Raw genomic sequence first — 15,798 nt, forward strand, 5'->3', positions numbered from 1 at the left:
TTCATCATCATGGCTTGATGTTGGTGCATAAATCATTATAATCTTTAGCTTATACCTCTTAGAAATCTTGAATATTAGTCTTGACACCCTTGGTGATGCACTTTTGAATTCCAAAATGTTGTTTTTTATATCTTTATGGACCAGAAAGCCAACTCCACCTTCACTCCTTTCACTATTTCCATTGGTGTACAGCAGATTTCCACTTGATAAACTTATAAGTGATTCATTTCTTCTTCTTGTTTCAGCCAAACCGATGATATTCCAATTCACATTTTCTAATTCCTTTTCCAGCTCTAATATCCTGTCTTCACCGATGAGTGATCGTAAGTTATAACAGGCCAAGTTCAATTTCCGTGCATGGCAGCCTGGTCGTACCCAGAGATTCTTAGCACCCTCTGCTTCCACTCTGATCCTCTCGCTGCCGTAAGAGGGAGAGTGAAAGCTGCTGGGGACTGAGGGCCATTTGTATTGTTGTGCGCTCATTGCTGGAGGGTTTGGTCTTTTCCTCTTCACGCTGACCAGGCGTCTTGAAGAGAACCACTCTACACGTTCGTTGCCACCTAAGTGACGTAACAGGGCTTACCATCGAGAAGGTGTGCATGAATGGATTTTAGGGAGGCAGGCCAACCGGACTTCTCCTAAATCTTCTGTAATAGAGAGATATTGGATCCATCAGTGTTTTAGGCTGAGTGTCTGATAACACACAGGATACCTGTTCCCCTCTAAGCCCCAGTAGAGGCATATGATGCAAGATAGTATGCTGATGATGCAAGAAAGATGCATATGATGCAAGAAAGAGGCATATGATGCAAGAAAGAGGCATATGATGCAAGAAAGCAAGCTTATGCAGCATCAGCCAGAAAAAGAAAACCCTCCCATTTCACCCCTCCATTCATTCCAAATGCTTGTCCAGCATAGTCTTAAATTTATTTAGCTTCAACAACAAAAGACGGAAGCTTGTTCCACCAATCAACTACTCACTGGCTAAAGGCAAATATTTCCACACGTTTATTCTATAACTGTCTTTTCTGAATTTGAAACTATGACCCCTCAGGTTCGTTTGAGCAAGAGTAAGAATCCCATCAGCATTCAGCTTGCTCAACCCATTCAAGGCCTTATGCACCTCAATCAGATCTCCTTGCAGGTGCCTTACTTCCCAGGTGCTGCAATTTGCAGAACTTAAGCCTTTCTTGGCAAGGGCACCCCTTTGTTCCCCTCAACGTTATCCTTCTTTCTATTCAGTCTAGCAACTCTATCCTTCCTAAAATCACACCTCCAGACCTGTACACAGTACTCTAGATGTGGCCTGACCATTGCCTCGTATCACAGGATAATCACCTCCCTGTCTTGGCTAGCAAAATTCCTATATATCATTGACAACACTATGACCTGCCCTGGCAGACCCTGTCTGCACTGCTCAGCGAATTTCATATTTGACTGCACAATTACCTCCAGGTCTTTTTCGCTGTTCATTTCCCTGAGTGTAGTACCACAGAGTTGGTATGTTTCTCTTCGGTTATTGCTACCCATAAGCAGTACTTTGTATTTTTCAATGTTAAACTTCAGTTGCCATTTCTTAGCCCATTTTCCCAACTTACTCTAGAACCAGTTGCAGTAGCATACTGTCTTTACTGTTGTTAACAACCCTGCCAACCTTTCTATCATCTCCAAACTTGGATAATAAACCCAATATACCTTCATCAATATGATTGATAAATATACAAAACAACAATGGGCCCAACACCGAACCCTGGGGAACTCCACTAATAACATTTGTCCATGAAGAGCAGTGTCCATTGATTACCACTCTGTATCGTATCCCACTCAACCATCCCTTTATCCATTGTAGCAACTTATCCTTAATGCCATTCCTCTCCAATTTGTACGCAGTCTTTCATGTGCAACAGTATCGAAAGCTTTCCTGAAATTCAAGTATATGATATCAAAATTATTTTTGACATTCAGTTCCTTTTTGACCACATCATAGTATCCAATCAAATTGGTCAGACAAGCCCTCCCTTCAACAAACCCATGCTGTGTCTTAACTATTACTGCAGTCTTTTTAGATGATCCTGCAATGCTTCTTTAACCAGTGATTCCATTATTTTCTCCAGAACACAAGTTAAACTAACAAGTTTATAAATTATTCGTGTCACCCTTTATGAACTGGGGATATATTTGCACATCTCCAGTCCATGGGGACCTCCCTTCAGTCCATGGAAGCTCATAATTATGGCTAAGGGTTTGCTTACTTCCTTTGCTGCCTCCTTTAATATAACTGGATAGATCCCGTCCACCCCAGGTGCCTTCCTTATGTTATTGTTATTTGGTTTTTAGAAGCAAAGCCATATTGCTCTGGGGATATGTGGTGGTCAATTCCCTGACCTTTCCGCATCCTCCGTATTTGGTGGTCACGGGCTCGAACCCCAGTCTAATCAAGAAGTGTGTGCTATGTACTGCTGCTCCTGCCCACGTGGGTACGGAGGTACCTCCTTCCTTATGTGTAACTTTAACAATTTCTCCTCCACTTTGCTCTCAGTTATTACAAAATCACTTAGCTTCCTGTTAGCATTTGATAAACTTCTGGCACTCCCCTCATTGAATAACTCCTCATGTGTGAATGTAGATGCAAAATACTCTTTCAGTTTAACCTATCTGAGCATGATCATCAGTAGTCAACCCATCTATGTTAAGTGGTCCAATCTGATTCATTCCTTTCCTTCTAGAGTGTACATAAGTAAAGAACTCTTTGCTGTTTTTCTTTGCATCCTTTTCCAAAGATTTCTCGTAATCTGCCTTCGTCTGCCTAACCTCCTTTGTGACTTGATTGCAGACTAGTTTATACCTGCCATAGGCTTCTGTGTCACCTGATACTTTATATGCATCCCATACATTTTTATTCTCTGCTACGAGCCTCATTAATTCATCTGACACGAGCCTCATTAATTCAACTGACACCCATTTAGGCCTAAACCTTGAACAGTATTTTTTAGCTGGATTGAAAAGCCTAGTAGCCCCCAAAATTAAGTTCCTGAAGCCTTTCCATTTAGAATTCAACATTGGTAACATCATCAGTGGATCCCACTGTACAGAATTTAAAAACTGTCTGAGACCTCTGCAGTCACCTTTACAAAAGCAAAAGCCCTTCCCTTTAGCCTTGATGGTAGTCACAACTTTAAGTATTTCCCACATCAGTACATTGTGATCGGCGTCTCCCTAGCCAGGTGGGAAGGAGCAGTAGTGCGTAGCACATGCTTCTTGATTAGACGGGGGTTCGAGCCCGTCACCACCAAATACGGAGGATGCGGAAAGGTCAGGGAACGACCACCGCATATCCCCGGAGCAATATGGCCTTAGTTGCTAATGCTCCTAAAAACCAAATAACAAACAAACATTGTGATCACTGTCATCCAGTGGTTCTTTTATCTGCAAATCCTTAATGCATGAATAATCACTGCTGATAATCAGATCAAGAGTATTACTCCCTCTGGTTGCCTCTCGAACATGTTACTGTAGAAAACAGTCATCCAATAAATCCACAAAATTCTTGCTAGTGTGCAACTGACCAACCCACAAGTTCCAGTCAATATCTGGAAAGTTAAAATCCCCCATTATAAGACATTCTGATTTACTGGCCCACTATTTCTCTGCACAACTGCTCATTATACTCCCCAGATTCATTAGGCCTATAACGCACACCTACTCTCATTTTTCTTTTCCCAGTGCTTATTTCACACCAAACAGACTAGACACTGCATTGTCCACCAACATCAATTGGATGCACTTCCTTAGATTTTATGTTTCTTAACTAACAGCATAACTCCTCCTCCCTTCCTGTCCTGTCTATCCTTCCTGTACACATTGTGTTCCCCAAATTCCAATTCTGCACTACTTACATCTGTGTGACACCACGTCTCTGATATTCCAACAACATCTCCCTTTGATGTCTTGTTTAACACTTCAAGCTCATCAAATTTATTAACTATACTCCTAGCATTGGTGTACATGCAAGTATACATGCATCTGTTCCTACTGTTGGTTACCCTCTGGAGACTAGACACCTGTGAGGTGATCTGATTGAGGTGAAAAGGCCTTAAATGGTTTGAGCAGGCTCAATGCTGATGGGATACTTCTGCTTGCTTAGACTAAGAACCTGAGGAGGCATAGATTCAAATTGAGGAAAGACAGTTGTAGAATAGGTGTGGAAGTTTGCCTTTAGCCAGCAGGTAGTTGATTGCTGCAACAGACTTCTATCTGTTGTTGTGGAAATTGTTAGCTTAAATAAATTTAAGGATGAAGTAGACAAACATTTGGAGTGAAAGGGATGGGCAAAATGGGAAGGGTTTTTTTTTTTGTTTTTTGGCTGATGCTCTATGTATAAGCTTGCTTTCTTGCATCATATGCCTCAACTAATGCTAATGCCTTCCATAACAATGCAGGATTAACTGATCTCTGAGCACACAAATGTGTTCTCTACATGAATATAAAGTTAATGCTGTTAGAATTTTAATTAACTGAGCTCAGTGTTTCCCAAATTTTTCTCATCACAACCATAAATACAGTCTTTCCCCAGTCCAGTGACCCATGAATTGGTACATATTAATTTAAAAAAAAAAAAAAAAAATTAACACAGCCTGCATATGGCTTTAGCAGGCAAGTTTCATGTTATCAGTTTGAAGTCATTAAAATGTTATTGATATTAAAATACTCAATGTAAACAGTATATATAAAACAGAATAATTTTCAGTAAATATCTTTTTAATCAAATAAATTAAAATTGTTTTTAAAATTGTTTTAAAATTCTTTCCTGTTTCCCACAATATGTGGAAAACAGGAAAGGAGCCTTTTCAGTTTCCAGAGTCAGAATAGACTTATCTATCACCTAGGTCCAAAACTGAAAAATCTACAACTCCAATTTTGCTTTATAAATGGTCAGCACACTGCCATGGCAGCAACTGGTGTAATGAAAATAAAGCAGCATACAAAAATAACAAATCTGTAATAACTTTTAACACAATCTAAATTAAAATATGGAATGTTTCTTGTAATTCAGTGCAATATAATGCAATGTATGCTGCCCTTGTGAGTAGCACAGTTGGTATAATCACCATCCTCCCTACACCAGGTGGAAAAGAGCCAAGTTCAAATCCTGTCAATGATGCCAGGAATTTTTATGGGTCTTTTTCATAACATGGCTGAGTTAGTTGATCTTAGGTGAGGGTAGCATTATTTTTTCCTCCTGGCAACTCAGGTTTTTTGTCCAGCCAACAGCAAATCGACCAGAACACATGCATTTATAGAGAGTTATATACAGCACAATGTGGCCCAAGTTGCTCATGCACCTAAAACTCTACAACAGCCACTAATGTATACTGTAAAATTTTTATAAACTGTCAATGAAAAAACCTGCAAACTCTCATCACATTTCTGTTTATATTTTAATAACTAATAACTTGTGAATTTTGAGTAGCATGTCAATGTTTCCATATAAAAATACTGATATTAAAAACAACAAAAAAAAAAAAAGATTAAAACTTGTTTTTCTATGAATCCCAAAATATATTCTATGAATCTCAATACATCATTGTTAATAATAATAAGTGTATTTTCACAAAGTCACCCAGTGCATACCAACACAACAACAGTGACTACTCTGCTTAGCTGAAACATATTTCCTTGAGGCAATATGTTTGCCAATTATTTATGTTTATGCATTGCACAAGGAAGCTAATAAAAATAATAAATAAAACCCTCCCTCATCAATTGAATCATTTATCTACAGATATTCACCCAGACCCAAATTGAAATGCATTGTTAATTTTATTAACCAAGTAAATCCGTCTAATTAAATGTATTAAAACAAATAATTTAATACATACTTACGTCTTAAGAACTACAGAAGTTTATCAGCAACTGGTTGTTTAATAAATCGAACTATCGATACAAACTGAATATATGAAAAATATCCAACTGACAACGTTGCACCTGCACTGGAGAAGGTGTAGCCGCCCACTTTATATGGGATGTGTTTAACAGGCAAGTTTTACTTACTGCTCACAAATCGGAAGTAAACTCAATATGTAGTTCAATCACCAAAATTCAGGTGATTGAATAAAAGACCAGTCAGAGCTTTTCTGATACTTTTTGGCAATTTCACTAACCATTTTTAACCAAAAATAATTATTTTTTTTCCTGAGACCCTCAGAAACAGCCATGAGACCCTCATTTGGGTTGCAAGCCTGGGTCTGGGGAACCACTGATTTAACTAACAAATGGAAGTCATCATATAGAAAGCACTTGCAATAGCTAAATATAAACTACAGAACTGCCCATTAAATACAAACTCTCATTGAATTTTCAAACGTGGAATTTTGAATATGTTTACCTCTGACCAATTAGAAATGATTTCCCTTTAGTGTACATCATTGTTCCAATTTTATAATTATGTGCTCTTACACACACACACGCACGCGAAGTGTATGTCAAAAGAAGTGATTACTTTTTTTGCTGTAAACGTAATTTTATATTACAATATAAAGTTTGTCTTTTTGTTCTTAATTTTTTTTGTGAGTTATATAACAGCATTCCTTGTTTTTTAAAAGGAGCAACATTTCTTTCTAGCTTGAAATGTATTTCATTTATACCTCTTATTATTAGAATAAACAAAAAAAAAAAAAATGTAGTCATATCCAAATTCAGACAGAATCTGGATACAAGTAAAAAAAGCCGACCAGGTTAGCCAGGTGGGTAAAGTGCCTCCCTGGCAACCCAAAGGTCGCGGGTTCAAATCCTGCCTCAGGCTTGGATCAGAGTAAAATGCAAAAACTTTGGGAGGTGCATTATAGCCACAGAAGCCGATGCTCCAACAACTAACAAAAAAATAAATAAATAACAAGTAAAAAAAAAAAAAAAAAAAAAAAAAAACATTCATCTCACCTTTCATAAAAGTGTCCGTGATAAGTCTTGAAGTCGGAATCAGCCATGGATCAGTAGAAATTTTAGTCTGCAATGGTAAATACCTCATAAATTAAAAAATATTAACGGTAAGTTTAATTTCTGAGAAACTAACTGGCATTCAACAATAAGTTATATTCTATTCATATGAAAATTAATTAGCTGCAAAAACATGAATTAAATAAATAGATAAACATTCCTTACTGGTCATAAATCTGTGTAAAAATATTGTAGCTCTATTAATTATAAACATAGGTTGTTGATGGACTTGCACAGAATACAGTTTAATGCAACACAGGATTAGTTGTTATTATTACTGCATTTATATAGTGCATTAGAATCTAAAACCATACTGTGTCATGTATTATGTTCGTATGTTTGGAGGCTAATTTGCATGTTGTGCAGGCTGAAAAACTTGTAACCCTCAGGGAACAACCATCACTTCCTCTACCTAAGATTGGCTAAGTAAAACCACAACTAAAGAGGACTTTAAAATCCCATAGTTTCCCAAAGGATTTTAACCCATACCTTTCCAAATGAGTGACAAAGTCATTATACCATCATGGTGGACTCAAAATTAAAACAAATAATACCAAGTGCTTTTTTATTCAGTTCCTCTATCAAGATAAATGATATCTGAAGAAAATTCATAATAGTTGATGCACCTTTCCTTTCATAATGAATCTGATCAGTTTTGCCGGGATAGATCTGTTAATTATTATTGGCAAAAGGATAACCACTATTATTCAAGGATATATCAATACTATTATATCATGATATAATGCAATTTTAAATAAGAGTTATTAACAAAGCAATCTTTTAATATAAAAAGTACAGTAGACTCTCGATTTTCCGGGATAGATGGTAAAAAACACATATCCTGGATAATCGATTTCCTGGTTAATCCAAAAATACAAAAGTCCCCGACATACGTAAGAGATATGTTCCAGGACTTCTTACTTCGTCAAGTTTTACGTAACTCGGGAATGACTAAAACACATTGCTACTATATTATTATTGACAAATCTGAATTCCGCACGATACTTGTTAATGTTTGGCCATTTTGATACATCCTTATTATGATTCCTTAGAGATTTAACAGATGCACCATTTTCAAACTTTTGAACAATTTCAAGTTTTTGTTTAACTGTAAACGCAACTCTTTTGAGCTTACCTATCATTTTCACGATTTCTAAACAAAAAAAAAAAAAAATTCCGACATCCCTGATATAAATAACAAAACAAAATTTGTCCTTTTGCGCTGCAACAGAATACAACAATCAACACGACGCACTAAATCAAACTAAACATTTGGTTTCTCTCTCTCTCTTTTTTTTTTGAGCGGCGGTTGTGAAGACAGCGGGGATTGCAAGATAATATGTACACTAATAGGTGCACTAATCTCCCAATGACGACTTATAATTCTGCTTGTCGTTTATTTACAACTTGCAAAATATCTGTTTATACCTATTCTAGTTATTACTTGAATTTTTTGATTTCTGTTTTTTTTTTTTTTTTAAATTTGGAGTCTTGAAGTGTCCCAGTTAATCTGATCCCAGTTAATCGAGAGTCTGCTGTATATCAGTAAATTAAAAACAGTATTCATTTATTTTAAAATTTTAGCTATTTAGAATCAAATGTGCCTTAATCCAAGAAAGCAATGGATAAAATTTTATCTAAAACTGTTATTTTTTTAATAGCAGAAGCAGAAAATAAAACAAAATATTTAGGATTATTATTATTCTCCTTTATGGGTTTTTTCCACCCCATGATAGGTACAGATACTAAGTGCATGGGATGGTTGGATGTGTCCAGTTATTGTTAATATTACTGTTGATCAAGAAACTCCATTCTACAGGTGTTCAGGATCATGGCTTTCTGGAGTTCCATGTAAGTGTTCTCTGCAAGGGCTATTGCTGCTAGTGATGGAGGCACTTTGGCACCATGCCTGTGGTTGACACAATTATCGGGATAGTCACTACTTGTTTCATATGCCACATATATTTGACTCCCTGTGATCTTTTCTTTTCTGTGATCTGATCTTTTCCTCATATGCTTTCTGGAAGTTACTGGTATTGGGCACCGCTACGTCAGTCAGGTAGGCTGCCATTTCCTTCTTGTCAATGAGGGTTAACTGGTCTGTTGTGCGGAAGTCTTGTCCATTATGATGGTCCCAGTACAGTTTGTGAATAGAGGTCTCTAATATGGACCGAGGCTCATACTTGTAATACAGTACACTTTCTTTGATTAGTTGGTATTTTTGCACTAGTTTATGATGTATTATACTGACCACCTGGTCATGTCTGAGAGTATACTCAGTCTGAGTGATCATCCTGTGGTGATGGTGACAATGATGACATGTGTCGTGTCTGGTTGAGTTTGCACATCTACAGTGTCTCTATCAGCCAGTTATGGGACAGAGAGTTGAAGGCCTTGCAGTAGTTAACTGTTTTTTTAAATAGCAGAAGTAGAAAATAAAACAAAATATTCAGGATTATTATAATTCCAGATTACTATTACATACACCAGCCATAACAACCGCCCTGTGCACTTGGTACCAGTACATTTTATTATTATTATGCCACTGTAGCTTTACAAATAACCCATAAGTACCAATATAACTCTGGAAAATTAACCTCCCCATTACCACACATTCACAAGCAAACCAATTCACTGCTTGGGATCCTTACACCTAGATAAAATAAAAATAACATGTTTGCTAATAAAAAAAAAAAATCAGTTTTTATAAATAAAGAATATTTGTAGAGATGCATTACAGTTTGGAACACCCATTGATACCACAATACTGTTATATCATTAATTTTGCTACAATTCCAAATTCAATACTTGCCAAGGTTGATGTGCCTCAAGGCACAGCATGACCAGGGCTGAGTACACAGACAAATAAGTAATGGACAGAGCCAAATACATATACACAAATAAGCCTAGGGTCTGTAATCTGGTAGGCCTGTGGTAATTCCTAGCACAGGTTCTGCTAGTTAAGAAACAAACAAAATCCAAGGAAGTGACGCCAGTCGACATCACTGGACAGTGCAGTGTTGAGTCAGTTTGGTGTGACATAAGTACTGGGAGATCAAAATTGAGAGTAGGAGTGTGCTATAGGCCTAATGACTCTGATGAGTATAATAAGAAACTGTACAGGGAAATATAGTGGGCCAGTAAATCAGAGAGTCTTATAATGGAGGATTTTAATTTCCCAGATTTTTACTGGAATTTGTGGGTTGGTCACTCTCACACTAGCAAGGCTTTTGTGGATTTATTGGATGATTGTTTTCTACATCAACATGTTCGGGAGGCAGTAATACTCTTGACTTGATTATCAGCAGTGATTCTTCATGCATTAAGAATCTGCACATAAAGGAACCACTAGGTGGCAGTGATCACAGTGTGCTGAAGTGGGATTTACTCAAAGAGGTAACTACCATCAGGGGTAAAGGGAAGGGTTATTGCTTTCGTAAAGGCGACTACGATGGTCTGAGACAGTATTTAAATTCTATACAGTGGGACCAACTGATGATGTTACCAACAGCAAATTCAAAATGGGAAGCATTCAAAGAACTTATCTTGGAAGCTACTAGGCTTTACATACTAACTAAGAAATACTGTTCAAGGTTTACACCTAAATGGATGTCAGACGAACTAATGAGACATATAACAGAGAAGAAAAATGCTTGGGATACATATAAATTAACACGTGACACAGAAGCCTACGATAGATATAAGTTGTTATTGTTATTTGTTTTTTTTTAGGAGCATTAGCAACTAAGGCCATATTGCTCTGGGGATATGCGGTGGTCATTCCCTGACCTTTTCGCATCCTCCGTATTTGGTGGTCACGGGCTCGAACCCCGGTCTAATCAAGAAGCGTGTGCTACGCACTACTGCTCCTGCCCACCTGGCTACGGAGGCGCCAGAGATAAGTTGATCTGTAACCAAGTTACAAAGGAGGTTAGGTAGGCGAAGGCAGATTACAAGAAATCTTTGGCAAAGGATGCAATGAAAAACAGTAAAGAGTTCTTTTCTTATGTAAACTCTAGAAGGAAGGGGATGAATCAAATTGGTCTACTTGATATCGATGGTTCAGCTGTTGATGATCCTGCTCAGGTAGCTAACAAACTAAATGAATATTTTGCATTGACATTCACACATGAGGAATTATTCAGCAAGGGGAATGCCAGAGGTGTATTCAACTCTAGCAGTAAGCTAGATAATCTTTTAATAACTGAGAGTAAAGTGGAGGAGAAATTGTTGAAGATAAACACAAGAAAGGCACCTGGGGTGGATGGGATCTATCCAGTTATATTAAAGGAGGCAGCAAAGGAAGTAAGCAAACCCTTAGCCATAATTATGAGAGCTTCCTTGGACTCAGGGGAGGTACCCATAGACTGGAGACGGGCAGATGTGACCCCAATTCACAAAGGAGGATCAAAGGCTGACACAAGTAATTATAGACCTGTGAGTTCAACTTTTGTTCTAGGAAAATTAATGGAGGCACTGGTTAAGGAAGCACTGCAGGATCATCTAGACAAGACTTCAGTTATAGCTCGGACACAGCCTGGTTTTGTTAAGGGAAAGTCTTGCCTGACCAAATTGATTGGATACTATGATGCAGTCACAAAAGAACTGGATGCAGGGAATAACTTTGATATTATATACTTGGATCTTAGAAAGGCTTTTGATACTGTTGCACATGGAAGACTGCTGCACAAATTGGAGCAATGTGGCATTGGAGGCAAATTGCTGCTATGGATAAAGGGGTGGTTGAGGGGGAGAAGACAGAGAGTGGTAATCAATGGACACTGCTCATCGTGGACTAATGTTATTAGTGGAGTCCCTCAGCGTTCAGTGTTGGGTTCATTACTGTTTTCTGTATTTATAAATAATATTGATGATGTTATATCAAGCTTAATGTCCAAGTTTGCAGACGATACAAAAGTTGGCAGGGTTGTTAAGGACACTACTGACGCTATGCTGCTGCAACAGGATCTGGAAAGGTTGAGCAGATGGGCTGAGAGATGGCAAATGAAGTTTAACGTTGACAAATGTAAAGTACTACATATGGGAAACAGCAGCCCCAGAGCAACGTATCAACTCTGTGGTACTACACTGACAGTGGTAGTGAATGAAAAGGACCTGGGAGTAAATGTGCAGGCAGATATGAAGTTCTCTGAGCAGTGTAGACGGGCTGCAAGAGTAGCTCATGGTGTCTTATCAATGATATACAGGAATTTTTCTAGCAGGGATAAGGAGGTGATTATTCCCTTGTATAAGGAAATGGTCAGGCCACACCTTGAGTATTGTGTACAGGTCAGGAGGCCTCATTTCAAGAAGGATGTAGAGCTGCTGGAACGAGTACAGAGAAGGGCAACAAGGTCAGTGAATGGAACAAAGGATTGCTCTTACAAAGAAAGGCTTAAGTTTTGCAAATTACAGTGTCTGGAGACTAGGCACCGGCGAGGTGATCTGATAGAGGTGTATAAAGCCTTGAATGGTTTGAGCATGCTCAATGCTGATGGGATTCTGCCTCTTGCTCAGAATAATCACCTGAGAGGGCATAAATTCAAATTAAGGAAAGACAGATGTAGGATAGATGTCCGGAAATTTGTCTTTAGCCAGCAGGTAGTTGGTTGGTGGAACAGACTTCCATCCCTTGTTGTGGAAGTTGATAGCCTAAATAAATTTAAGGCTCAGCTGGACAGGTATTTCGAACAAACAAAGGGGTGAAGTGGAAGGTTTTTTTTTTTTTTTTTTTCTGGCTGATGCTGCATAAGCTTGCTTTCTTGCATCATATGCCTCTACTAATGATAACTATATTATCTTTTGAAATTACATGAAGGTAAACATTTAGTTTAGTTTAGACATTGTTTTCAACCTACTGAGTTGCAACTCATTCTGATAATGACTTTTAATGTCCCAAATTTGTAAGGTCTCTCCTTGGGCTTATGAAATGGTAGTCATTAAAAAAAAATTAATAATCAAATGAAAAAAAAAAAAAAACAATTCCAAGAGTATTTTCAATGCTCAAAAAGACCAATTTAAAATAAACAGAAATAAAATAAAATAAAAGGCTAATTTTTATAATTTAAAATATATTAAATATTAGAAGTGAGTTACAACAGATCCATCACCTCATACAGTAGGTAGCCACTGTTTTAAAACCGCCACTTTAGACAAAAGCACACAGCACAGTAATGATTGTTTTTTCAAAGTACAAGAACAGCCTGAAATTAGCATTTAGAGGATTATTACTTAAAAAAAATAATTTCCAGGAGCTTCCTCTATTGGGGTTTGTTTGTTTGTTATTTGGTTTTTAGGAGCATTAGCAACTAAGGCCATATTGCTCTGGAGATATGGGGGTGGTCATTCCCTGACCTTTCTGCATCCTCCGTATTTGGTGGTCATGGCCAAACCCCAGTCTAATCAAGAAGCGTGTGCTATGCACTGCTGCTCCTGCCCTTTATTGGGTCCCTGTATCTTTATTTTACTTAAGGCTCACAAATTTATAAATTCTTCTCAGAGTATTTATAGAGACCTAGTGAACTGCATTTTTTTTTTTTTTTTAATCTTGAATGGCTTTCATTTTTATCCTGTTTACATTTTATGCCAATTGTAATGCTTTGGCTTATTTTGGTGTCATTGTAGGACCCCCGGCAAGACACTCTTCATAACTATAATAAAATGACTAATATTTGCTATAAATTTTTAAAATTTATACACAAAAACAGATAGGCAATCATTGGGGTCCTGTTAACACAGAAGCCCATAAGCAACTGCATCTAGGTGCCAGCTATCAGGGCCAGTATAATGAACATGGAACATTTTCATGATTTAGGGGATGGCCACCGAAATGAGTTCCAAGCCCTTCCTATGTTTGGGAGGTAGCATTTTCTCATTTGCATCCAGTTACATAAGCCTTGGTACAGCCCTCAATGTATAAATAATACTGTACATGACATATTAACTCCTGGCCTTGTAACCATTAAGGGTAATACTGCAAAGTTATGTACCTATTTATTTATTATGATAAAGATATACAAATAATTGAAAAGAACTATTATGCTAGAGTCAGAGCTGTGCAAACAGGAAAATACTACCAAATATGAAAATGCCATAGTGAGGCATCTTGACACCAAGATGCCATTTCAAAATATTTTTATAAGAATAATAATTTTTGTTGTGTCAAATAATTTTTTTTTCATTAAGCCAATTATTAGTATAACATTCAAAAATGAAATGCAAGGACATATAATATTATAAGGATATAATATTACAACTTTGTAAGCAACATTCTCTCCTTGTATTTAATGGTGTCTCTAGGTGTTGGATAGGAGTTGAACTTTTAATTCTTCCTTAAATTTACTCAATAAAATTATCTACTTCCACAACACCACATGCAGTGGTGTTGTGAAAGTAGGTAATTTGATTGAGTGAATTTAAGGTTCCAACAATCACACACTTTCTGGCAGAAAGCTATGCACATCTATCCTGCAGCCATCCTTTTTCAATTTAAGTTTGTCTTCTTGACCAAGCCAGACAGACAGGGAGAGTGAGAGAGATTACTGAACAATGTTACTGTAATCTAGGATAGAAAGTACCCTGTTGATAATTCCTAGAGATTGCATTGCATGAGACAGTATGGTTTACAAGAAACTTCAGGTCAGAGGCAAAGAATACACCAAAATCCTTGTACAATTGCAATATTACCTATTGAGTAGAAGAGGATGGGTTTGTGATTAGGCCAATATAACAGTTATGTTAACTGTAATCACTTTACTGTTAGTTACTGACATGAAGCAACACCATACTACAGTATTCATTGACATAAAGTCCTCTCGGACAACAGTGATTTCATCACATGTCAGTCATTGGAAGAATACTAAATTCGAGCTCTATTGCAGACTGGAGTAATTGCTAAAGGCCTTTCCAATGACAAGTATGGTTACCCAATTTCATGTGGAGGGAATAGGGATCTCCCCATAAGTAATTGCATGTTTTTCAGCTCGCACAACATGCAAATTGGCGTCAAAAAGCACAACACAATAATCACATTAAAATTAAGATATCATATTCATAATGGCAGTAGTTATTTAAAAATATACATCATCCAACATAATCAGTTCCTTGTTTTTTTTTTTTTTTTTTTTAAGTTGCATTACAATAAGATGCTTTAATTTGAACTCCAGATCTGTTCATTTCACTTTTGTGAAAATTAAATTAAATTTCAAGGAAATAAGAAGGATATTGAAGCGACCGAATCCGTATACCATCGCTGAGAGAGAGCATAAGTCAATTGTCAACCGGGAGTTGATATCTTCATTCTTCCACGTGACTGAAAAAGTCCTATCGAAGTTGTAAACTGCACTATTTATATCGTAGTATAAAGGAAATAGTTATTTGTTTCTACGTGATGTCCTATAAACTAGTTTCTTGAAATTCATAAATAACACAAAAACAGCAATTTTAAAATTAAAAATAAGACTATAATTTCATTATAAACATTTCTTCGCTAACTTACCCTTATTACAACCGAGTTCAGTCAACCAGATCAATGAATCTTATAGACATGAGACTCTGAGCATGCAATTTACAAATGCATGGAATGTAAAATTCGCTTTCATTAGCGCGGTAGGTGACACGTAACTTATTGCGAAATATCCTGAAACTACGTCAAAAGGCTTTTACCTGGAAACGAATAGGAAGAACAATAATCGCAACGGGTGACCTTCACTTGTGCAAGTTTTGATATTAATTAAAATGCATCAATGCAGGTAAGCAACGGCTAATCACCGTCTATCGCTGTTTTCAAATGGCAGTTTGTGGAGT

At 37.1% G+C, this 15,798-nt stretch overlaps 1 protein-coding gene across 1 annotated transcript in view; it reads right to left on the reverse strand.

Moving 5' to 3' along the window:
• LOC150084182 (neprilysin-11-like) overlaps window positions 1-15,585 on the reverse strand; it is a 202,868-nt gene extending 187,283 nt beyond the window's left edge. The window contains exons 1-2 of the mRNA XM_090376147.1: window positions 15,491-15,585; window positions 6,937-7,003 (exon numbers count right to left, since the gene is read on the reverse strand). Coding sequence (XP_090232273.1) covers window positions 6,937-6,983 — 47 coding nt within the window. The 5' untranslated portion in view covers window positions 6,984-7,003; window positions 15,491-15,585. The remainder of the gene's footprint in view (window positions 1-6,936; window positions 7,004-15,490) is intronic.
• Between the last annotated feature and the right edge of the window lie 213 nt (window positions 15,586-15,798).

This window comes from Mastigoproctus giganteus, chromosome 6 (assembly GCF_048544385.1).
Source record: "Mastigoproctus giganteus isolate SK-2022 chromosome 6, ASM4854438v1, whole genome shotgun sequence".
Lineage (NCBI taxonomy): Eukaryota > Metazoa > Arthropoda > Arachnida > Uropygi > Thelyphonidae > Mastigoproctus > Mastigoproctus giganteus.